This window comes from Erithacus rubecula (genome assembly GCF_903797595.1).
Source record: "Erithacus rubecula genome assembly, chromosome: 2".
NCBI classification, from domain to species: Eukaryota; Metazoa; Chordata; class Aves; order Passeriformes; family Muscicapidae; genus Erithacus; species Erithacus rubecula.
Genome location: NC_136685.1, coordinates 74,378,594 through 74,403,356, shown reverse-complemented (window position 1 = coordinate 74,403,356; position 24,763 = coordinate 74,378,594). Strand labels below are relative to the sequence as shown.

The window sequence follows — 24,763 nt, the reverse complement described above, 5'->3', positions numbered from 1 at the left end:
GAGATTTTCTGAATATTTTACTAGGGAAATGAAATAAAGCTTTCTGAAGAGAAAGCACATGGTAAAGGACTCTAGCCTTAACCATACTGTTTCATACTGTTGCATGAAAAGATTAAAGTTGTTGGAGGGGGGAAACTGATCCCTCTCTCTGCTCCAACATGTGATAGAAGTACTTGGAGTGAATGGGAAGTGGTGGGCTTCCAAGCAGTGCCCAAGAAGAAGCTGATACCCTGTCAGCCTTCTCCCTAATTCTTGTTATTTATTCCAAAATAAAGATCAGGCTCAAGACAAAGGGACCCTGGGAACCACACCCAGCTGACAAGTTCAGTAGCAAAAATAGTTGTGTAAATTAGATAATGTTAAACTTCACACAAGGAAAGTGTTGCCTCCAAGGACATACTGGGAATCATGGATGATCTGCTTGACTCCTTGGGTGCTGAAAGATTGCTGCATCCCTCAGAGCCTGATTGTCCTGTGGTTTTTGGAGTCAAGAGGTGCTGGGGGGAATGAACTTCATACAGGGATATTAACTATATTTCTAAACAGCAGCTGCCCCTTCCAGGAGTTTCAGCAAGCTTTCTCCTTTTTTCCATTCTTCCCTACCTTCTAGATTGGAGCAGGAGAGGAAAGGTCCCAGTGCAGTGGTTCTGGTGTATTGTCCTGAGACACTGGGTGGTTGTCAGAGGCTGGGTAAGATGAGTGTCTCAAACCAGTGCTGGGGCATGGGTGGCTGAGGATGAGTCAGGCCTTGCTTCTGGTGAGACAGTGCCCCACCCTCAGCCCCCCAGCCTGGCTGAGCTGTCAATCAATCAATCAATCAATCACTACAGACTGTGCTAATCCAGCTGATTCTTTCCAGCTGTAGACAGGAAAGGATTAAAATAGAAATATAGGCTGGAATCCCCTGAAGGGTTTGGTTAATTGAAAAGGCTTATGGTCTGCAGTCATGAAAATGGTATGCTGAGGAGGTTGGAATGAATGCTATTTTATCTTTGACTCTCACCCCTGAAGCAATCCTGATCATTTTAGTTGAATTGAAATTTATGTTGTTTCCCATGATGTCCACTGACCTTTCCTTTCTCCATGAATACAGGTCCTGGGAATTTCCCTGAACCCTGCTTGGTGGGAGGAATAAGGGTGGTGATCTGGGACATGTGTGTTTGTTTGGGTCATAGGGATACCTGGACATGTAAGATAGTGGAGTCCAAAAGGCAAGGTGGCCTGAATTGAATTTGCCAAGCTTTTTATGGAACTCAGTTAACAAGTCCAACAAGTATCACAAAGAGTTGTGTAACATAAGGTCTCACAGGTTTAAAGGTTTCTAGGTGAAATGGACTAAGGGAATGCTAAGTAATGCTATGATAAGTGGTTTTATATTGAATATGGTATTCTATTTAATCCTTTTGCCAAATTCCCTTTATTTTCTATGTTTTTGCCAGTAAGCTTTTGTGTGATTTTTCACCTCTTGAGAGTATCTGGTTGGAATTTCTCTTGGTGCCAACTAGTGTAAAGGAACCTTCAATTTAATTCCTGGATTTAAGTATTTGGGGTGTAACAGGGGTGAAGTAGGAGCCTTACAGCTGCTGTCACACGCAGCCATGGCTGACGCACCCAGGTACAACAAGGTTGGTCTGACAGACAGTAGCAATTGGTCAGCTTGCCTCTTGCTTTGCAATAGCTACTTACACTCAGCCAGTAGTGGTATTTATTTAGGATTCCTGTGAATTATTACATAATTTTAAAAATCAGTCATGAAACTATACTTGGATTGTTGTTTCTGACACAGGGACTGCTTTCCAGCAAAATTAGCCCACATTCAGATTCAGTGGGAAGCCACTGCATTCTTCATCCAAGAAAGAAACCAGGAATTTGGGCAAATCCAGGCTTTGATGGCTGGGTGCAGTCCAGTCTCCAAGAGGCGACTCCATGTTGAACAAATCTGTCCTTCTCTTGGCAGACCAGAGGTCCTCCAACTTCAGCCTAGGGAGGAAAAGGGAGTATAAAGTAACTCCTCTAGTACTGGGGACACTAGGAATGTAAACAGCAAAATAAATACTGGCAGGAATAATATTGCAGCTCCAAAGGCTTTAAAATGTGACTGACACAAGGACTGTGGAGAGAAAGTGTTTTATTAGACTTGCTGGAATTAAAAAATTGAGGGAGTGAGAGAGGGGGAAGGTGGAAGAATCCCTTGACTCTAAGCATCCAGGCCGTGCTCTTGGGATGATCCACCAGTCATGGATGTGAGTACATCCCCAGATTACTGTGAGGTCACTTGCACAGACAAAGATGGAACTTTCCTAATTTTCCTCATCCCTGATCTACTTGATCTGGACAAGAGTAATTCAACTGTTTTAATGCTGTTCCTTAAAATGTAGGCATAGCAGGATATGAATATCTATGAATATCTGATGATTTTTGACTCTATCAATGTTTGCACTGCCCACAGTCTCTGAGTCCAGGCAGTATGTTACAGGCTTTGCTTCAGGTGAGTGGGATATTCACAACATTGGTCAAATATGAATAAGGTATTACCTGACACAATTTTCCTGCTATTCTGGTTGACTGTGTGAGTTAAGAAAAAATATTATTTATATATCAAGTCTTAGGCTTCATGCAAAACGTTGAGCTTGTGAAACTGTTTCTCTGCCTTGAAAGTTCAAATTATATGCATTTCTCTACTCAGAGTCAAAGTTAGATTATTCTTAGCCCACAGTTATCTATGCTTCTCAAAGTAAATTCACCACAAAATTCATGATTTTTAACACTTCCATTTATAAATTCAGGGTGATGATATATTCGTATCAAGGAACTCCAGACTAAACATTACCAGTAGCATACTGCAGATACCTGGAAAGGCTGCAGGGTTTTTGCTAAATTGATATCAGTAGGCACTTTCATGGGAGAAGCATATTTCAGCAGCCCATTAGACTGAAAGAGCAACTTTTGTTTCCAAGGATATTACTACAGGTACTTTTTTTCTGCTGCATGTAAGAAGAGCACAAAACTCTGTTTAGGAATGTGTCTTTTGTTCAACCCTCCCACCTTCCTTTGCAAAATAAGTAACTCATGCAAAGCTCCAATATAGTTTAAGAAATGTCATTCCACTTGGACCAATGTGGACTATTAATTAAAGAAGTAGCAAAACAGGACAGAGCTCAAAACTAATTTATCTGACTTTACAAAATAAAGCTGCTTGTGAACAATACAAGCTAATACAAGCTAACAATACACCCTCCTGAAAGCATAAAACACAACACAAGTAAAATTCTTATAATAATAACAGTCACATATTTCAGTAGCACACAGCTAGAGAAATACTAGAAATGCCTGTTTTTCTCTTGTTCAACTGAAAGAGAAAGACATCCTTCAGAATGCACTCTAAAATGACAAGGCTACAGAACATATACTAAAGAACACTTGCTGCAAAATGCAGCAGTGTAGATCTAAAAGCTGCAGTAAGGATGTAACTGTTAAATTGCAGGCCTAATCAGTGTCCTGGTTTTGGCTTAAATTTAAATTAGAATTTAATAGAAAATTAGAGTTAATTTTCTTCTTAATAGGTTTAATATCAGAATAACAATTATAACACACTGATATTTTGGTTGTTGTTGCTAAGTACTGTGTACTCTAACTCAAGGACTTTTCAGTTTGCCCTTCTCTGCCAGTGAGGAGGTGCACAAGAAGCTGGACAGAAGCACAGCCAGGACAGCTGACCTGGCCTGGCCACAGGGATATTCCATCCCATAGAACAATATGCTTATTACATGCACTGACTGGAGCCACTAATTGCTGCTCTGGGACAGGCTGGGCATTGGTCAGCAATTGTATTGTGCATTACCTTTGTTTCCTGGGTTATATCCCTCTCTCATTACAATTTTATTATGTTATTATGTAGTGTTTTCATTACAATTATTATTACAACTATTGTTATTATTATAGTTATTGTACATAATTTAGTTTTGATTATTAAACCATTCTTATCTCATGAGTTTTACTTTTTTAAAATTCTCTTCCCCACCAAAGAAGGGATGGGGGAATGAGTAGCAGCTGCATGGTACTTAGTTTCTGGTTGTGGTTCAACCATGACACTCAAGAATAATTTGGATAGGTTGCTATTTCCTTTACCCACAGACTCTACAGGAGGTTATGTTTATAACCAGCTGTTACCAGATGTGGTGGGTGTACTCTGGCCAGTGTTTTGTTCCATCATTCCAGGGGAGGCATTTGGTGCAGGCTCTTGTGTATGATCATCACACCTCTTGAGATTGCAGTACTCCCATATCGTGTTGGGGTCAGTGGTGAAACACCACGGGCTGCTGTCACCATCTGGGTTTCTACAATAGTTGTCTCTCAAATCCCTGCAGAAACAAAGTTAATAGTCATGTTGTATGAGACTGAAAGTATCCATAGGAATATCTTGACAAAAATATGTACTATGTACATCTACTATGTACAAAAAGATAGATTTATTGTTGGTTTTACTTATGGCCAGATATCCTATTACCAGCAAACACATCTGTGGTTGTGATGCTAGTGAAGAGTTGTATTTAATACACACATTGGAGTCTTGAATATATTTATGCATAAGGAAACAATTCAACTACTGCCTTATACTCTGGCTGTAATATAACAATGTGCATTTCAATTGCCCCATATGGCAACTATTTTAATTTACAAGTAGGTGTGTGTAAGCATACACAATTGTGAGAATGTATGAATTAGTAATAAATATGTAGGAAGATTCACACCACTGGGGGGAACTTAGGCTTTTCAAAATTTTTTTTAAATGTCAAAAGGTTCCTTCTCATATTCAGAAGAATGGTAAACAAATGATTGTGTATTTGATCTCCTCTTAAACAACCAAAACTCCATTTTTAATTACTTCAATGAGACCACTTCCTTGTCTGTGCTTGCTAGGGCATGGGGGAGTAGAATTTTTCTTTTCAATAATGTGCAGAATTGCAGTTTCCCCATCCCAAATCACAGCACAGTCTCAGAATAAAAAAGAACTGAAATGCTTTTTCTCTGAATATGACAGAACACATGAATTCCACATTTTTACAGATTGATTTTAATTTTTAAAGATACTTTTGAAAGTAACATCCTCTCTGAGGATGTTGTAGTTTTTTGATGTCAAAATACAGCTGAAAATTTCAAATTATTTTGGATGACAGCATAAAAAGGGCAAAACGTTAGAAAAGTACCAACCTGCTTATAATCCACTAAACATGATGGATTTCCTCACAATTGCTCCTGTAACTGTATTTGCTGCAATTGCTCCTGCTCTCCTGCCTTTACTAAAAACTGGCACGTTAATGATTTTGGTTAGCTTGTCACTGGTCCAGTCATTCCTGGTCCAGTTTTGTTAATCTGAAGAAGATAAATCAAGGGGTAATTTCAGTGTATGCAATTTTGGGTGCCCAATTCCAACTGCAAAAACACTTAATTGGTATTTCTAAGCATGACATATCTAACTGCATGTTTTGTATCATAAATGTTGTGTCCTCCCCAGATTAAATCATTAAAAAGGCCACAACAAAAAGTCTCAAATTCATAAACAAAACACATATTTCAGTAGATGCCTTGTCTCTGGATGCAAGTCTCCTGGTGTTGGCTGCAGAAGATCAGATGTAAGAGTAAGGGACACAGCTGTATTATGCTCAGAATTTAGATAGCAAGAAAACACAATTCTTACAAATGAGACTAACAGAAAAAATTTCTGTATCTTAGAAAAGTTTTCTTATATCAATATATTCCCTAGCAGTGTTTTAAAGCATAGCTGTGCAAAGACAATGCACCCAGCAGTAATTATTGCCAGAGAAAGCAAGAAAAGGTGAGGCCAACGTACGCGTCGGGGAACCTGTCCGGGGTTTTGATATGCGTGTGTGGGAACATGGAGCTCCAGGCCTGGCACTTCCTTCCTGATACAGTGACAGAAGTTGTGCCTCGGTAACTCTGGCCTTTGCCTCGGTAGCACTCCTCTGTTAGGGGAACTTGTACAGGCACATCTGCAGCAAACAACAGAAACTGGGTTTTGGCATCGCAATTTTAATGGTCTTACTGACCGGGCACAAGAAAGCCTCAAACACACAGGATGACAAAAATGAATTACTTGGTTATGCAGACAGTGTCCAGCAAAGTCATTGTACCTGCAGCAGAAGGGCATTTCCAAAGAAACTGAGAAAACTTTCAGTTTTAATGTCTTATGTTAGATGTTTTTCAGTGCAGGGTTCACCAGTTAGTTTCATTTTGGCATAAGTAAACATGTCAGAATTAAAGATAAGACAGTTCTCATAGAAAATCCTCAAAGATTAGATACTAGTGGTTTGCCCATGATATTTCTCAAACAGACATTATGTTAAATTTCAATCTTCTATTATCCTTTTGATTTTGCTAAGACTTTCTTTTGTGCTAATTTTGTGCTTAAATTAATGAATGTTTCAATGTGATATTTAATGATGTTGAAAGCTCTTGTCCTCTAATTTGTGACTTACTTCCAAAAGTAAGAGTTAATTTTATTTAGCAATTTTTCATCTATTTAAACCTTTTCATTTTTCAGTGAACTTGCTATAATTGTCCTACCTTTGGGAAGAAAGGAATATAAAAACATAAATATCTTTGATCCTGTAATTCTTCTGTTGAGTTAGCTTATGATTTGCATCTTTCACTGTATTTCCCTTAGAACTGAAAATTTTATATTTGGCAGATTTTGCAACATGCCAGGCAGACAAACATTAAGAGAGAAAAAGTGACTGAAAAAAAAGATTTAATACATTTACAATATGAAACAATAAATCTCTCACTGTTTTAAAGTCCTTATCTCAAGTACAGTCCACTATTCATACCAGCAATCTCTTGTTCTGTCCTGTCACAGGGAGGAATTGTGCAGTATTCCCATCTAATGCTGCTGTTCGTGGTGTAGCACCAAGGCTTCTTCTCTCCATCAGGGTTTCTACAGTAGTTTTCCTCTAAACCCCTTGAAACAGGAAATAGGAACACTGGCTTTAAACCACTCATAGAAATCCCGAAGAGTTGTGTGCATGACTATTAACAACTACTGCACAGAGAATTCAACTCAGTGGTGTATTTTTTCAATCTCTTTTTGAAGATTGATTAACTCATGTATTGCTCCTTTGGGACTAATCAATGGTCTTTGACTTCACAATCTAAATGCTGAAGAGATATAGGAAGAACTTCTCCAATGCTTACACTTTCTGCTCTTATTGTTGAGGTCAACATGCAGCAGTAAGAGCTGACTTCTAAACAGAAGGCACTGATATCCCTGAGATTATAGTAAGAACCAGGCAAGGCTGGATGTGACAGTAGTGTGTACATAGGAGCACTGGTGCATGCTGCTCTCTGCCATATGAGAGTGGACAGGGCAAATTTACAGGATCAAACTACAGAGCTATAAGCCAGGTCAGTCCCAGCTATTCCTGCATATCAGTAATGCTCTGCAAACCCAGTTCCTCTGACCTTGGAGCACAAGGATATATTGGAGTATGTAATCCTTGGAGCATCACTCTTCAGAAGAGTAGTGCGTTGAATATGTGCCAAAACATAGCCAAGAGATTTTTAACATAAAGGTAGTGAACTACTTACAGCTCTGCTGTGGGATGTGGAGGAGACAAGTGAGAAAAATACATGAGAATAAACAGGGAGGCAGAAAAAATGAAATGCAAGACCTGAAAAGAAATGATGAGCATTGACAAACATCAAGAATTGCAACTTAACAACATAAATAAGGAAACCCTGCCCTCCTCTTGTCATTGCATCTGGATTGATAGGGATAACTGTTTGGTGTTTGTTGGAATGATGAGGCTCAGCATACTTGCAGGGATATCTGTCAGGAATCCAGCCATGCTTGTGAGGAAACTGTGTGTTCCAGTGTTGGCAGGCATTTCCTGATTCGGTGGTGGCTATCCTTCCTCGATAGTCTTCACCTTTCTCTGAAAGACACTGGGAGCCCAGGCCAGAGACTGGTGGGGGTGTATCTGTAACAGGAAAAGAAAAAAAAATTGAGAGGGCAGGGGAGGGGAGGGGAGAAAAATACTAGTGAGTTGTGCTTACAAAAGTATATAAATGCCTTTGTTTCTGTAATGTTGAAGATGCTTTTTTTAAATTTTTCTTTCAGCAGATGTTACACTCGTTAAGAGCCATGTCAAAATCAAAGAGGACATTTTTATGGGCCTCCAGACTGCCAGATGGATGTCCTGTGTGTGCCCTTTTCAGCAGCCAGTAAATAACTTTGCTGGGTTGAGCCAGACTCTGTGCCTACTGTCCCTTGAGAGCAGAAACAGGAAAGGCAGTAAGTTGTCTTGTACACTCTTGTAAACCCAAGTGAGATGGAGTACAGTAATATAATACACAGGTAGCACAGGAGGGCAGAAAGGACCAAGAAGAAATTATGAGAGAAAGCAGAGCAGCCTTTGGAGCTGAGCCTCTGGAGTCAGTGAACTGGGGAAATAGGGACAGAAGGAATACTGAAAAAGAGAAAGAAAGTGAAGTGATCTGCCATATGGGGAACAGCAATGAAGATAAGAGTAATGCTCAGAGGTGTAGAGCCTGCAAAGGGCAAACAGAAAATGAATTTACAGCACATGCCTATAATATACAGAATTTCCCAAGGACATGAGTATGACCCTAAAAGGCTGGTATGGTCCTTAAACTTTAAGTTCTAAGCTTAGGATGGAAATGCTATGGTAACTGTCACAATTTATCATACGAAAGTCAATAAATAGTTATTCTGACATCTGTAATTATGCATGCTGAAGAGAACTGCATCTAGCAAACATGCTCCACTGCTTACAGCACTGGCAAGTGCAGATACGTAAGAAAGCAATCTCTAGAGAGAAAAAACACACTTATAAATTTTCTCTCTCAAAGTGCAATCCACTTCTAAGTTGGGAATGTTACCTCTTAATTCAGTGCCTTGGAAATACCAGACTTAGTGTGCTCAGCTTAATGGGTTAAGCTAGCTTGCCGATAAGTCAGGTTTTTCTCTCAAGGCCTGAACTTGTTTTTCAGGATGCATCCCTTGCTAAGCAAAAGGCAGTGCTGGCTGTGCAGATCAGTCCCAGCTAAAATATCACAGTATGGCCACGTGGTACTTTAGATGAATTCCACAAGTTAGCAGAGCAGCAGTAAACTACCACCTGATTCAACCTTAATGCCTTGCCTGCCAGGTAAGTTGAAAAGTAAAGTTGAAGGTAAATACTGTTTTCCCATAACATCTTTAGCTGTATCACACTTTGTGACACCTTCATCTTCACTGACCATACATGACTTTACATAATAGAAGTCTAATGAGTGGTTCTGCTTATTAATGTGCACTTTCCCTGCTTCGCAGAGATACCTCTAGGTTACTCAGAACTGTGGTTTCTTGTCTTTTCCCTCCCTGCATGATTTTAATGAGCTAGCCTCTAGAGTGATCTCAGGAAATGAGACTCACTGCAACGAGGAATGTTGCAGTATTCCCAGCGTTTTTTTGGGTTGGTAGTGAAGCACCAGGGCCGAAGTTCACCATCAGGATTGCGGCAATAATTCATCTTTAGATCCTTGTCTGGATAGCTGTACATTGAAAATAAAGGAGAAACTTGTGAGTCAGCAATGGCCATGTGTAGCAGTGAGGCTGTCTGCAGGCAGGATCTCCCAGGCTCTGTGGGAATGAGTTCAGTGCTGAGTTTCAGGTGCTCACTGTTTCAGGATAAATCCGTGCATATGAGGCTCTTGCACATCCCAGCGTTGGCACTCAAGTCCAGACTCTGTTCTGGAAACTTCTCCATGGTAATCCTCACCATTACAGTGCATACACTCCCCTGTGGGTCCTAGGCAGAAGGAAAACAAAGCAAGGAATGCACCAGCGTACTCATGGAAGATTATGCTGAAAGGGCAAGTGGGGTTAACTCCAGCTAACAGTGAAAGGAATTCAGAAAACTCTGCCTTACAGCCTGGTCAAATTAAAAGTGCTTCAGGAATAGGTTTCATTTACAGGGAGGAATTTGTCATGTATCTATATGTACTGTTAGCAATGGGAGTTCAGTGTGTTACACAGCACTTGTGTCAGTCTTTACTCTTGTTACAATTAAATAATAAATGACTGGTGTAAGAGCAATATAGTCCTTATCCAGATGATTGCAGTTCTCTGCCAATAAAATCAAAACTAACAAGACAGATGAAGATAAATCAAACAATATCAGCAAATTATTAAAAACTTTAGTTCTTCCATATTTACAAAATAACTTTGATAACTCAAACCAATTAGGAAAACAACCTCTCTGTTGAGAACTTCCTAAATTCTGATTTGAAAAAAAATCTGTAGAAATAAAGCACAAAAAAAGTACCAGGAATAACATTACCTACTTGAACTTCCCTTCTCTGAAAAGTAAATATACCTTCTCCACTGTGAGTGACCTGGTCCTCACACTCTGGGATGGCACAGTAATCAAACCTTGTAGCAGGATCTGTTGTGTAACACCAGGGTCCCCTTTCATCTGCATCAGGGTTTCTGCAGTAATTTTCTTCCAACCCTGCCTTGGGGTATTTTTCAGGTGTATAGCTGTGAAAGTATTTAAACTCTATTTTAATGCTAGTATTTTAGTGGTGCAGAAGGGAAATGTCCAGCTCGCTCAGCTAGCTGTGAATTTTATTATAAAAGTATTTTATTTATAAAAATGAGAGAAACAGGTTTCCCACTGTAAGTCATAAATGAAAACTGAAAAATCCTTCCTAACTGCAATTAATAGTAGCTTTCCCCCTAGCTCCAGTTGCCAGTAAGAAATGAGCTTACAGCCTGTAAGGACAATGTCAGTCTCAAAGGACAATTGTTGTCTTTAATACATGCATCCAGTTGATCTAACCAGCTCACTACAACCTGTGTCTCTGTCATGTGTTTGTCTTAGTGGAGCTACCTTATAAGTTGTGCATTTCTAGATACTATTCACCAAACACAACTAGGTCTCACAGAGATCTGAAGCAAGTGATGCTAGGCTTCTTCCTACAGTAATCCTCTCAGAGAAAACTAATTTACTTTTAAATTCTCTGAACAAGCGTATCTGAATGTATTTCATTAGAATAACAACAAAATATTCTTTTAAAATAAAACTTCAACATAGATCAGAGGAAACAGGACTTCTGCCTCCTCACTTGCTTCAGTGAGCCCAATGTAAGCCAGCCCTGAGAAGACTCTACCTAGCCAAATCCATTTGGCCCTTGGATACTTCTTTTTTCTTTTCCTTTTTTTTTTTTTTTTTTTTTTTTTTTTTACTATCTATATGGCAGGTATAGAGGGGGTCTAGAATTGGACAGATATCACTTCATACAGAGGAGAGTAATGACCCCACTGTTATCATTAGCAAAAATCTTCACTGTGTTGAGAGAATGAGCATTTAATCTGCTTTAGACACTTCACATTTAGAACACAACTTCTCTAGCTGAAAATGTGTCCTTTCCTTATCCAGGTTGCAGTTTTCTGCTAGTAGAGTAAAAAGTAACAAGACAGATAAAGATAAAGCTGTTTTTAAAAGTCACCTGACAACAGGATTTGATAACTTGCACTATAAATTTGTGTATATCTATATGAAAATAAAGAAACTTGGAAAATGTTCTAAACAACAAAAAGAAATGTAAATAGATACATACTTTGGTCTGTGGGGTATTTTTTCTGCCCACTTCTGGCATGGAATACCCCTCTGAGTCCTGTCCTCTGTTCCTCTGTAGTCTGTCCCAATGCCTTTTTTACACTGCATAAGGTAAACTGAAATGGAATCAAATTTCTTAATTCAGTGGTGTTAAAACATTCATTTCCTGGTACTGAGAACCTGCAGATATAACTGAAGCTCATCTGTACATGATGAACCATGTTTTACCTGTGCTTTGAACCTCTTGTGCCTGCAAACATTCTATAATGTGTTTTAAAAGAAATTAGTTACAGTTGCTAGGCATCTAAAGAGAAAAAATTCTGAAGCATTGTTATAAAGCTATAAAATCATATCAAGAGAACAGCTATATCAAGTTTTTAATATGCAAAAAATGCATGCTTATATTATCATAATATTAGAATAAAGCAGAATGTTTTTCACCAGCAGCTGGAGATTCTTGGAAAGGCATTGTTCATGGGCACATTTGCAGTGTAGGTGTCATCCTTAAAGCTAACCCTTTAAGCTAGGAAATACTTAGTTATCAAAATACACTTGTCACATAAGTGGCCCCCAAACCTTTGAATCATCTTAGCCTCAGGTTCTCCCAGGTATTTTTCTAGCAGAGAATGCAAATCATGTTGATGGTGCTTTTATTGGCAACATGGACTGAAAAATCTCCAGTTATTGAGGGCAGTGATCTTGATTTCCCCTTCCTTTTCCCCTTTCTTGTTTGCACAAGAAGAATCTTCCCAAACCAATCTGCTAGGTAAAAATAGGTTCCTCCTAAATAATTTTAGCCTGTCTAAATAATAAAGCTGGACACATCTGACACCTGGGGAGAGGAGGTGACTATATAACTGGGTCTGGCAGGAAGACAACAAGTAACTTCCCAGTTCAAATGGCACATGGAGACCACCATGGAATGTGATCTTGGCCTTGATATTTGATCCTTCTTGAACAGCATTTTTAGTAATGTGGCTTCTTTCTGTTTGGCCCCCAAATTCTCTATTTGTTTTCTGCACTATATAGGAATTTGCTCCACCACTGCAGAAGAGAACAGAAGGATGCCATTAGAAGAGGCTTTATGAGTCAGTATGTAACATCTTACTGTACACATACTTATCTTCTCATAAAGAACTGTGTCCGTGCTGCTGAATGACACTGTCATTTTAGCATTTTCAGCCAATGTTAAACACTGTAGCTTTTTCCTGGTGAATAGGAAAGCCCTGTTGAAATTGAGAAGGAAGCAATATTGACATAGGTAGCAATATTTTAAATTCAATTCAAACAATACAACTCATTATTATTTTTCTATAAATTATTGATTTGCTTGCACTGTCATATATTCATTCTTAGCTTTCAGATACTGCCCTCATTGCTTTAGACACTAAGAGGTTAGCCTTATCTACTACTCTCAAGTGGCTCACTTATTCAGGATATATGACTACATGAATAAATTATTGTGTGGGGAACTAGAAACTGCAATGGCAAGACATTATCAACAGCATCCTAGCTGCTCAGGTCAGTGTCTGTCCCTACAATGAATTAGAAACCTTGCGTTCTTGTGAAACAAAGCAGCATCCAGCTAAAGAGGTTCAAACAGTTCTCTGTGTAATGTTGGATAAGAATGGGAACTTGAACATTTACTATAAAATGAGTAGTACGTTGTAAATCCACTCTTTACTTGACCATGTGGTAATTTATGGGTGGAGATAAGTCACAAGCTAAAGGCACAGGCATGGGAGACCCTGCTGTTGGCAGAGCTGCAGCAGAATAGAGATGTTGGTTCTGAGTAAAGGTAGGAATGCATCATTGATATGCAGACACCCACAGTGGCATAGTTTTAAGATTCATCAGAGGTTACCTGCAGGTAAAATTTCTTTCAGCTTCACATTTGCCTGCACATTCTTTTTCATTATTTGTCTTGTAAAACTGTTTGTTTCGAGTAAATGTCCAAACACCATCTGTTCTTAAATAGGAATCCAGTATATCTGCTTTCACTAGAATGGAAGGAAAGGAATAAGACATTACAAATGAGAATTCTGCAGTTAAGAAGATTTCTGGGTTTCAGTCTCATTTTCCATGTAGTTGGGACAGGTGAAGACGAAATTTATTTCATATAATTCTGCGTAAAAGATGATAAACTCTAAGGTAATTTCTGTCTCCTGACAGAATCACAGCTGAATGACTGCAACATGTCATGGGAAAAAAAGAGAAAGAAGAAAAATGTAGAGGCAGTTCTGACTAGAGTTATGCATGAGTTTGAATATAAAAGCAAAAAATGTGAAACGAGTGAGGAGGATCAGAGAGAGAGACTAAGCAGTCTCAACACCAACCAGAGAAAGATGAAGGGAAGTGATACCCATATCAAGGTTTTGAAGCATGAATTAGGTGGATTGTGTGGATTGTGCAATCCCTGCAGCTTCATTGGTCTCTGCCTAGTTGTTTGTCCTAAAATGTCCTGCCCTAGAGCAAGAAACCTCAATCACAAAGTTACTGTACAGCCCTTTACAATGGTCACCATTGTTTTACTCTAATCGGTTGAGCAGACTTAGTAATGAAATTGTCAGGCTACATCTCTGTTGCAACAAATTAACCCAAGATTTTAAATTAGTAAATCAGCTGGCATTATTAGATGTGAAAGCTACATATGCATAGGATTTATATTATGTACCTGCTAAAACATCTAACACACCTCTAAAATACTGCTGCTCACAATGGAGTCTACCATCTCATTGATTTTTTTCTTTTTATGTCTATAAAGATTCTATGTTTCTGTTCCTAATTTTCACAAGGGTTTATTTCCATCTCCAGTATCAGGTTACAATATTGCACAAGTGATATGGTTTAATTATTTCACTTTTTCAGTCTAGATTATTATTGACAGATGCAGGAAGTTCCTAATTATGTACAGCGTGCTCACAGGTAACGTGTGAATCTTTCATTTATGCACACATATTGGGGCTGAATTCACTGCAACATCACTCCAGTTACTAATTCCTATGATGTATGGGCCGTTCATCACCTGCCTCCATATGATACAGATTCACACAAAATAAGAGATATTCGGGCCACTAAAGAAAGTAAGGTAATTAATTGTCTGAGGGCATTTTCTGTGTCTCTTTGCAGAGTTGGCTCAATGCTATGAAAAATGCATGTCTTAAAAAATCCCTGACACTGAGGCTTCCCATATCTAGTCCTACTGTTACAGCAGGACTATGCAGAGCACCAAGAGCCTAGCCTACTAATTTCTCCTGATGGATTCAGTAAACAAGTGCTTTCTTTCCCGAATTTTTTCCTAAGTTAACTGAGGCCACTGTTCCAGGGGACTAGAAAAATAAAATACTCATGTCCAAATTTTATTTACTCATCTTAAAACTCTGTGTTTCTTCAAAGAGCTCTACTTTAAATGCAATTCCTTTTCAGTGACTATAAGAAAAAAAAATTATTACAGTTGGATTAAGAATGAATACTTGAGAATTTGGATGACATGCATAAGCTAAAAGGCAACATAGGTTGGCAGAAACTTAGATAATAGAAAAGAAAAGGTGATGCTGGTTGCCTGAAAAAAACTGCAAAGTGTAAACTTAAGAAAAGAATATAAGAGATTTGAAATGCATCAGGGAATATATTAGTCTGACTAAAATCTGTATAAACCCAGATATTGCAGAGGATAATTGAACAGAACATTCAAATATATGTGAACAAACAAATTTCTTCATTTCTGTAAGCATCTTTCCAGGTTTGAACAGTACCAACCCAGAAAACATAAAAATTGGTTTTAAGGCTATTGTGGACCATCACTTTTGAGCAAGTCAGCTAGAGCTGATAACAATGAAGAAATAACCCCCCCTCCCCCTTTCTCAGATGTCTTTTATAATCTGGTACAATCATACAGTGATGTCCCTGGCATTCTGACCTTAAGTGTCTGAATTATTAAAAATCCAAGAAAACTGTACTGATACGTATTTATCAGTACTTTTAAAAAGTCATATAAGTGCCATGCAATTATATATAATTTCAAAGTACAAGAGAGTATGGTATCTGATTGAAATCTGATTGAAATATGTACTACACATTTATTTACAGATTTTGTAGATAAACTAGAAATCCATATATTACTATCAGTGGAACACCTATCTTCTTTCAGAGTTGTAAGAAAGAAATCTGGACATATTCCTGGTACAGGTGATCTAGGTTACTGGGGATTAAATTTCTACCTACTGCCCTCAGGAAAACAAGGGAGAACATTTTATTGTAGGTGTTTGATAATAGAAAATGTGAAATTGCTGGAATATAAAGGAGCCTGTTAATTTTTAATTTTGTTTTAAGTATTCCATTTCAAAGCTTTAAAACTCCTATCATAAAGGATGAAAATCGGTATCATTGTGCTTAACAGTGCTTGGCAGTAAACACAGCTTTACCTTTAGCATTTGATACAAAGCCTGCTGAAATTAAAGAAAATTTCTCACTGACTGCTATGGGTTTTGTACAAGTCTTTGACAGGCTGCTTCCCAAGGGTGCCCTGTCTCTGGACATGGGAAATATTTGCCTGGGGTCATTAGTGTCCCATGCAGACACCAAGATTGCTGCTCTTCTGGTGCTGCTGATGAACACAACCCTGGGGCAAACACAGCTCTCTATTCACTCAACAGCAGCTCTTTCTGACCAGCAAGGCCCAAATCCATCATTGTCCAGGAAAAGGGTGACACCTTGACTTAGGGACCTCCCTTCACCACATAAAGCTTGCTAGTGTTTAGCCCCAGTCTCATCTAGGCAAGCAGAAGGCAAAGGAGTCTTACCTGAGCTGAGCAAGAAAAGAAAGAGAAAGGCAGCTTTGCTAATCCCCATTTTGGCCCAGCTGGTGGGCACTGGAAGTTGTGTATGTTGGTGCACAAAGTTTTATTGACTCGCACTGGAGTGAGGCAGCATCAAACAAACAAGGCAGGAGGATTAAGTTAATCATTCTCCCGTGCTGTGCCCCCCTTGCCATGGTGTGGCTATCAAAACAACCTTGAATTGGATGGCTCAATAATTTCTGCTGGATACTGGGAAACGTGAAGGCATTTTGTGGGACGGTTTTTTTTTTTTCCTCAGATTGCTTGGCATCACTTTGTTAAGGTAAAGATGAGGATCACAATGGTGGAAAGTATGGGAATAAGACACAGTCCACACACATAATTCTATAGTCCTAGGTATTCAACTTTAGGTCCCAATAGTATTTCCAGTCAGAGACTTCGACTGCTTTAGATTGGAACTGCTGCTGATTTATGCTACTGTATAAGTCAGCTCACCAAAACAGACCCTAATAATGCTAACTCTGTATCAGAAATGTTATTAGCAGCCTCCAATGCACTTTTTGGAGGAAAGAAAATTACTTCCCTCAGCTTTTTCCCATTTCAGCTTTAGTTTTTGTTGTTCATGTCTTAGGAGGCATCATTCACTTTGGTTCAGTGTATGATGTGCTTTGACCTCCAGGCAAACCTGCCGATATCTCAAGTCTGCCCATACCTCAGGGTGTATGCAGGGTGCCCCATGCATTTCAGCAACATCTGTCACATCTGTCCATGTGGCTCGGCTAAGGCAGGCCAGGCATTCCCAGCCATAGCGCCTTCAGGAGTTTCTACTGGTTTGCCTGGCCAGTCAGGGTAGCCTTAAACCGGGATTAGGAGGAAGAGGAGAACAGCAGTTGGGAGGAAGGTGAGAGTCCTGCATATTCCCCTCTGTGTTGGCAGTCACTTAGAATAAAGGGAGTGGTCAAAAGGCATATGGCTCCAGGGCGCAGCTGAATTGTACCCTGGGCTGCTAAGTGGGGAAGTGGCCCTTTTGTGGGCTTTTTACCTCAGCTTTGTCACACTGCAGAGGGCTCTTAGTGGGTAGCCAATGTGTAACCTGTAGTGAGAACAGGCAGGAGTGACCTTAGTAGAAGAACAAGTCTTTGGTTGTGACTTTTGTGGTGAGTTCTGTCTATATGTCAACACATCCACAGCTCATCTGCATCCCAACCTACACAGTCAGAGTTTGAACATATCATTCAACCTGCATCTTATCTGGCAGAAGGATATTCCTACAGGGATATTCCTATAAGGCTTCAGAAAATCAGTGGTTGAACAAAGAAAAGAAGCCAAAATTTCCATGTAGACACTCATAGTGGAAGCAATCACTACCCATTTCTGCTTGGTCAGCCAGCAGGTCTGTACCCTCCAACCAGCATGTCAGCAGAGGCATAGATGAATCCTGGGGACACATGGCTGTGAAAGAGCCAGGCTGTACTCATGGAAGCCAGGAGCAACTCACAGAGACATTATGGGAACATGCATGGAATGAAGCAGGACTAGAGGATCATTTGGGGGAGATGGGTAGAAGGGCACTCAGGACCTGAAGATTTCCCAGTTTAATGCAGCAGAGAAATGGGATCACCAAGAGATCCAGTGGGACATGATAAGCAGGGATATGATTTATGGGGAGTCAAGCCTTGCTTTTGCTGTCATTGACAGCACTTCCTGCTCTGTCCTCAGATAGCAAATGCCATAGACTACAGATGCATAAGTCTGAAACCACTCTAGGTCTGCTACAAAAAACATGGAAACATCTTTTTTCTTGGATTTAATTTAAATCTTAGAACAATCAGAGAGATTTTTTATATCCTTGTTCTAATAGCAACAAATAAAATCACGTTTTTGCTGATGAAAACGATGCTGTAATCCCACGTTATGTTGTGTGATTTTCTGGAGAACGTGCTGTGCTGACAATGTCCAGAAGGGTGCAGCAGGCGATAGCTTTTGGAAAAAGTAGGGGACATTAAATTCCCAGCATGGAAAAAAGTGTCAGATCACACTCAGCGTAGGGCGTCAGGTGATGTTTGTCAACAAACTAGCTCATGTTGCAGCTCAAGTTTGTAAGGAAATGTTTAGTATTCGAATATGCTTTCTTTCTCAGTTTCTCCATTTCTTTCCTACCTTAATACAGGTTTCAAGTTTGTTTGAACTTATAGAAATAGGTTTAAAACTTTTGTTTTCTCAATGCAGTACTCCATGTAGGAAAGACAGCATGCAAGTGTGAAATACAGATTAAAATCAGAACGAGAAAGAGTGAAATTATAAGGAGAAGAAATTAATTGGTTGAAAGAAGAAGAAATATTGATAAAACAAATAAGTGAGAATAAGTTCAAAATAATGTTCTTAAAATATGTTGTAAAAACACAGATAAAGAGTTGAACAGTAATGAAAACATACAAAAAATTTGAATGTCCGGTATCAAATTATAAAATATTTTCATTAGGCTTTCAGCTTGGAGAAAGATAGATTAGTACATGCTTGCTCATTCTATATTTCTGCTAGAGAACATGCAGCTCTGCTGCACTGGGTCAGAGTGTGTTTTAAGAGTTGAGCAGAAAACTTGTTATTTAATCACAGTGCTACCTCCAGATGCTGATTCACTCAATTCTGTCAGTGGAATCAAGGGCAGTTAGACAGGCCTTGTGTAAGTTTTAGCTCTGGTGAGGTCACACCTCAGGTCCTGTGTCCATCCCTGGGTCCCTCACTACAAGGACATTGAGGTGCTAGAACAAGCCCACCAAAGGGTAGTAGAGATGGTGAAGGGTATGGGACATAAATCCTGTGAGGAGTGACTGAGGCAGATGGGGGTGTTTAGTTGGAAGAAAAGGAGGCTCAGGGAAGACCTGAAATTTCGCATGGGGAGGTTTTTGGATCTTTAGAAACTTCAGAAACAGGTTTGATAAACATCTGGCAGACATTTTAGATCTGTACATGTTCTTACACCACGATGGTTGAACTCAATAATCCTTTCCATTGCCTTTTTCTTTTTATTCTTGAATTAGATTTGTGACACCTAAACAATTCCTCAACACAGCTCAGTAGAGCAAGTCTCCATAAGCCATTACCAATAACGCTTCTTTCTCTGTAGAATGGCTTTTGCATCTTCTGTCTTCCTTCTCCACCCATACACTCTTAGCTTACAGACATGAAGAGAAGGAATGCATTTCCAGAACTCCAGACCCATTCACCTAAAATTTGGGCTTAAGGACCCTTGTGGGTCCCTTCCAACTCAGAATATTCTATGATTCTTGAATACTCATGTTCCCACAGCACAGTGACCATGATCTGCTTTGGTTATATCTGCATGTCCTGCTCAGCTGGCAGGCTGCAGTTCTGTGCTGTGGGTGACCTCTTAGAGCCCTCTGAGAAAAGTACAGCACACTGAATCCTTGCCCCAGGAAGACTGACTGCCCCAGGAAGTGTGACTGACTGATCAAATAACTCCCTTCAAATATAGAAAAATCTTTTCCAAATCACTCTGGGAACACACAGAAATGTTCTTTCTCAAGATATCTCTAGGATGAGCCTAGAAGAAACATCATTTTATTCAAGTGACTGCTTCCTCTGCCCCTGGGGCACACCAAGCAGAGTTGATTTGCCCCTGCTTTTCACAGCACAATTGCATCTTCTGGAGTTGCCTCACCTTGACAGCTCTGCTGTTTTCAGCTAGGGTGCCCCCCAGCTATGATGAGAAATGCAAGTCAGGCTTGTTCAGGCCTGATCCCTAGCCTCTGCAAATTCTGCAGCTGATGAGGGAGACTTTGTGTCCTGCTGGCATCCACCAAACTGGGCTCTGGCTCCCACCCAGCAGCTGCTTTCCTGCCTCAGGCTCTTATACACCCACCTTCTCCACACCAGCACCACAGGCATTACCAGCATACTCCAGCTCTGCTGAAAGCTCTTGGAATAGCTGGATAATGAATTATCAGATAATAAAATGCTTTAGGAAAACATCTTGACCTTGCTAAATAAGAGACTGATATTCACTTTAGTTTATATGACCCTAACAAATTGGTATATGAATGAGACCCACCCAAAAGACTGAGTATTCTCATGGAGTGTACTCAAAGGAATGATGCCCTTGTCCACAGTCATAAAGAGCTGGTTGTCCAGGCCTAACTCCTTCCAAAACTGAACTTTGCTATAGCTTTTTACCTTTGAGGAAGGTTTGAGGTGCAGGCCTAGAACTCATTTCCTCCTGCAATTGTTTGGTCCCATATATTCTTCCCCTGCATGAAGATACCAACACCTGAATCTTTAATTTGAAATGTATTTCAGATACCCAAGATTGTGCCCTTTCCTGTACTAATTGAAGTAGAAATAAGCCCTCAGAAGCCACCTGATCAGCCTCCCTTCCCTCAACAGAATCAACTCTATGATATCCTTCCTGACTGCCAGGTTAACAACAAGCCCAGGTTAAAAACCTCCCAGGATACCATTCTCAGGAAAGCATAAGAGCTGTCCTTACTGTTAAAGGCTTTTCCATGTCTAATTTAAAGGGTTTTGCCTTATATAGTTCTTTCATATCTTACATTATGTGGGGAATTAGGAAGGCATCAAATAACAGAATTGCAAAAAAATAACCTAGAATAGAAGAAGCTTCATAGTTTCTGTTAGTTCCTCTACATGGACGGGTTAAGTTTACATAATACAGCAAAGAGAATGGAGTGTTTTCTTGAAATGCATTCAGACAATTGGATGCAATACTAAGTTTGAAGTATATTCAAAACAAGTAAAACACAGATAAATTATACACATATTTTGTGCTCATATAAATTGTGAATATTTATTCCGTATTAGTGATAAATATCAGCATTGCTAAAGCAAGCAGACACATGATGGTAGTGCCTCAAAAAGCTGTTTGATAACAAGTATCTGAGCTGACATTATAGTGATGGCTGCTCAGAGTGTCTCATAGCCCTCTGCAGAGCCACAGTCTTATGGCCACTCCTGTGGCCTGAGGCTCTTCACTTGCGCTCCAGTTGTACCAGCCATGCTGCTTTTTATCCCAGCAAAGTTTCCACACAAGCAATGCAAGAAGGGCTTCCAGGCTGCATCCCTGGTGTTTACTGGGTTTTTCTTGTCTATCCTTGTCCCACAAGTGGTCCTCAAGCATCTTCATTGTAGCTGCAGACAAAGCCAGAGACCTGCTGGTGCTCCAACATGTTAGATGATAAATCCCCTCCTGGCAGATGGTAAACCTTGGGCTAAGGGCTCACTTCCAGAAATTTAGGTCATACAAAAGCCTGTTCCGGGATGACTTTACACAAGCAGGTCTCCTACCCCTGCTGTGAACCATGTTCAGACAAGGAGTGTGGTAGCTCCTGCAGAGCACCAAGGTCTCTGCACAGCCAGCTTGGCTTTGTGGGCCCATGGTTGGTCAGGGCTGTGGGGAAATGGAGACCAGCCCTGCTGCAGCACTGTGTGTCAGGCAGGGGCTGATAAGGTGTCCTGGACCATGGGGGAGCCCTGTGTGCCTGGGCAGGGACAGCCAGGGCTCGTGGTGCCTGACAGGGCAGCTATGGGACAGGGAACTGAGGAAACAGGAGCTTATTTCTCTCCATCTTGCACCCATGACATTACTCAATCGTCCCTCTCCTCTGCACTTCTCCCTAGACTGATCTGCCATTCAGCTCTGAGGGAAAGAGTCCAAGGTCAGAGGCATTTCTGTAGAGAAAAACCTGCAAATACAGTTTCATTCAGTGGAGAAACGGAAAGTTTAGAACATCTGACTGCCTCTTTTTTAACTTGCACAAATGCATCACCAACAAGGACCTTTCCCCTGATTTTTTCTGTGCTTACATCTACTGTGACTTTTCCTGAATGGTGCTGGGCAGGGAGCTGGACTGGCACAGGGAAAACTGGCGCAATCACCTCTTACAGCCCTTGGGAAGAAGTTACTCATTTTGTGGAGACATTTCACTGAGCAAAGAGATAAAAATCTGCTATGACATCTATTAGTACGTGTTTTATTTGGTTTCAAATAAATGTCAAAACTGACCTTAAGAGCAAAACAACCTGCAATGATGGACACTATTTTACATGCATATTGTATAGGACACATAGCTCTACCTTCACCTTGCTTCTTTCGTATTTCTCAGGAATTATATTGCAGTTTATTTTTCTGTCCTAAACTAAGCTGCCCTGTGAGGGAAATCTTGTTACTTCTCATCTGAGAAGAGCACTTCCCACCCAAACCTTTCCTTTCTCCCTGACAAACGTGGTGATCAGCTGCATATGCTGTCACAGTTCACTTGTCAGTGACTGAGATTCACCAGCACAAAATAAATACCAAATAAGTGCAATGGCAACATACATTTAATTTAAATGAACTGTCAGCAGTCAACTGAGTGCAGAGGTAGGAGCTAATGTTGTCTGGCAAAATGAAGACAATATATTGTTTGTCCAACTGGAACTAAGAGTGAAGGGATGCCCAACATCTTCAGCTTCTGCTCTCCATCAAACCTGAAACTTAGCTTGTGTTGTTGGTAACTAGACGTTCTAGAAAAAAATAATAGTCTCTTTCCTGTAAAGGATACAGTTCAGGAAATCACAAGAACTTAAACTGCTTCACCTTTAAAGCCATTCTAGAATACATGCTTTTGGATATAGTTCCTTTTAACAGCAGTCTTATTTTCCTTGGAAACAACTTTATGTGACATTAAATTCCTGCAGCAAAAGCTACTGCCCTTTATATTAGGACATGCTGGCCAATCCATGCTGTAATGGACTATTTTTATACTCTTCCCTTTTCTGACGTAAGGCCATGCCACGTTCTTCCCTGATGAGTTAGCAAACAGCTTCTTAGCACCATGATCCTCTGTCCTCTGTGCAGCTGTTGCCCAGGTTCTCCTATTGCTTCTCCTCTGCTTCTGGAGTTTCAGACTGTCAGGTTATGTGATTTGTTTCTTGAGACACAGTGCTTTTTTTCACAGCAGAGACTGAAACAATACAGTATTTGGCTCTGTTGCTTCTTGGCTACAGACACTAGGAGGATGTATTTGTGTAAAAAAGTGTCTATATTGTCTGCCTGTTGTGAGAGAGTAGAGAGACCTACCTGCCTAAAGGTAGGACAGGCCCAGAAAGTGTCCCTTTGGACAGTTATAGAAAATGCTTTCCTTTCCTCTTCCCCTGCAATCACACCTCCATTTGTGAGAACAAATCCAGGGACAGAGTGCTCAGTAAATGATAAAGAAAGCAGTGCAACCCCTCAACCATTGTAAAACTTGGAGATTTAGGGACTTGCAAATGCCTTTTTAAGATTTACCCTGACATTTGCAAATTTAATGCATACTTAGGTCCCTGGGAAAGAGGCCTTGATATTCAGAGACATTGTGCAAATGTGATTTCTATTCTGCAGCTGGGCTTCACATTAACAATGCAAAACAAGCCCACTTGATCTGGTGAACTAGAAATTAATTTAACTGTCCATCTTGGGAATCCTTCTTGAAAGCATATTAGCTTTATTCACCCTTTCCTCAGGGAGATTAACTGTTGCTTATGTTTGAAAAATATCTTTTCTTTCAACAACCTTACCTGCTGCTAGAAGAAAGGAAAAAGAGGGTTGGTACTAAAACAGCATCTATAATTTTGTTCCCAGTCAAGAGTATTTGGTGTTGCTATGATAGTTGCAAATAGAGTGTGCAGCTGGATCAGAACACCATTTAAAATTCAATAGCTCAGCTGTGTGGCTTGTTCAACAAATTATTCCTCACACTAAGCAAAAATCAGGCTTTTTCATCCACTTTTATGGTACACACACTTAGTGGTCAGATTAGCAATTTATCTATGTACATCTTAAGTCATAGAAAAGCCATGACCAGACCTTCAGAAAGCTTAGATACCCAACATCAGTAAAACCATCCCTTAAAAACAGGCTTTAGGAGTAAAGAACATACATAGAAGTGCAGCTTATGCTGGGCAGGGCACAGCCAGCACCTGTATAACTGTGAACTCTTCCATAACTACATCTACTTTTGGGTATTTTTGTCACCTTAAATGAGAACAATTAAGGTGGAAAAATATATCTGTTCAGTTAACTTCTGAAGATTTGGGAATTGTTTTGAGGAATGAGAATCCACCCCTTGCAAATAAAGGTGGAAAGGACTTTATTTGCTTCTTCATGCTGTAATGGTAGTCTAAAAGAATGGGCAAGACAAGGTTTATAGGTGGAATAAGCATTTTTATCTTAGATCAACTATTACAGTTGAAAAAATGAGACACAAGTCATTCCTTGAGCCTTAAAGCTCATCTAATTTTTACAGCAATCCCAGCTGTAAAAAT

General features: G+C 39.9%; 1 protein-coding gene across 4 annotated transcripts; it reads right to left on the bottom strand.

Moving 5' to 3' along the window:
* Nucleotides 1-1,668: 1,668 nt before the first annotated feature.
* Nucleotides 1,669-16,570, bottom strand: LOC306816969 (plasminogen-like). Of its 4 annotated transcripts, none has more exons than XM_079333462.1 (12): nucleotides 16,445-16,570; nucleotides 13,507-13,642; nucleotides 12,762-12,868; nucleotides 11,644-11,758; nucleotides 10,398-10,561; nucleotides 9,701-9,830; nucleotides 9,455-9,573; nucleotides 7,835-7,997; nucleotides 6,849-6,979; nucleotides 5,852-6,011; nucleotides 4,260-4,361; nucleotides 1,669-1,980 (listed from the first exon to the last, which is right to left on the bottom strand). In XM_079333462.1, the coding sequence occupies exons 1-12, from the start codon at nucleotides 16,491-16,493 to the stop codon at nucleotides 1,806-1,808; spliced, it is 1,551 nt and encodes a 516-aa protein (XP_079189588.1). In that variant the 5' UTR covers nucleotides 16,494-16,570; the 3' UTR covers nucleotides 1,669-1,805. The 4 variants fall into 4 exon arrangements, with proteins under 4 accessions (XP_079189588.1, XP_079189589.1, XP_079189591.1 ...); XM_079333463.1 differs by having other exon boundaries at nucleotides 9,701-9,821; XM_079333464.1 differs by having other exon boundaries at nucleotides 1,848-1,980; nucleotides 4,171-4,361.
* Nucleotides 16,571-24,763: the final 8,193 nt, after the last annotated feature.

Bases quoted from the DNA above. Each gene is read 5' to 3' on its own strand.
- LOC306816969 (XM_079333462.1), bottom strand. From the start codon at position 16,493: ATGGGGATTAGCAAAGCTGCCTTTCTCTTTCTTTTCTTGCTCAGCTCA. The intron at 12,869-13,506 runs GTAACCTCTGAT...CAATTTCAACAG, and splicing joins GAAAGAAATTTTACCTGCAG to GGCTTTCCTATTCACCAGGA. The intron at 10,562-11,643 runs GTATGTATCTAT...ATACTTTCACAG, and splicing joins AAAATACCCCACAGACCAAA to CTATACACCTGAAAAATACC.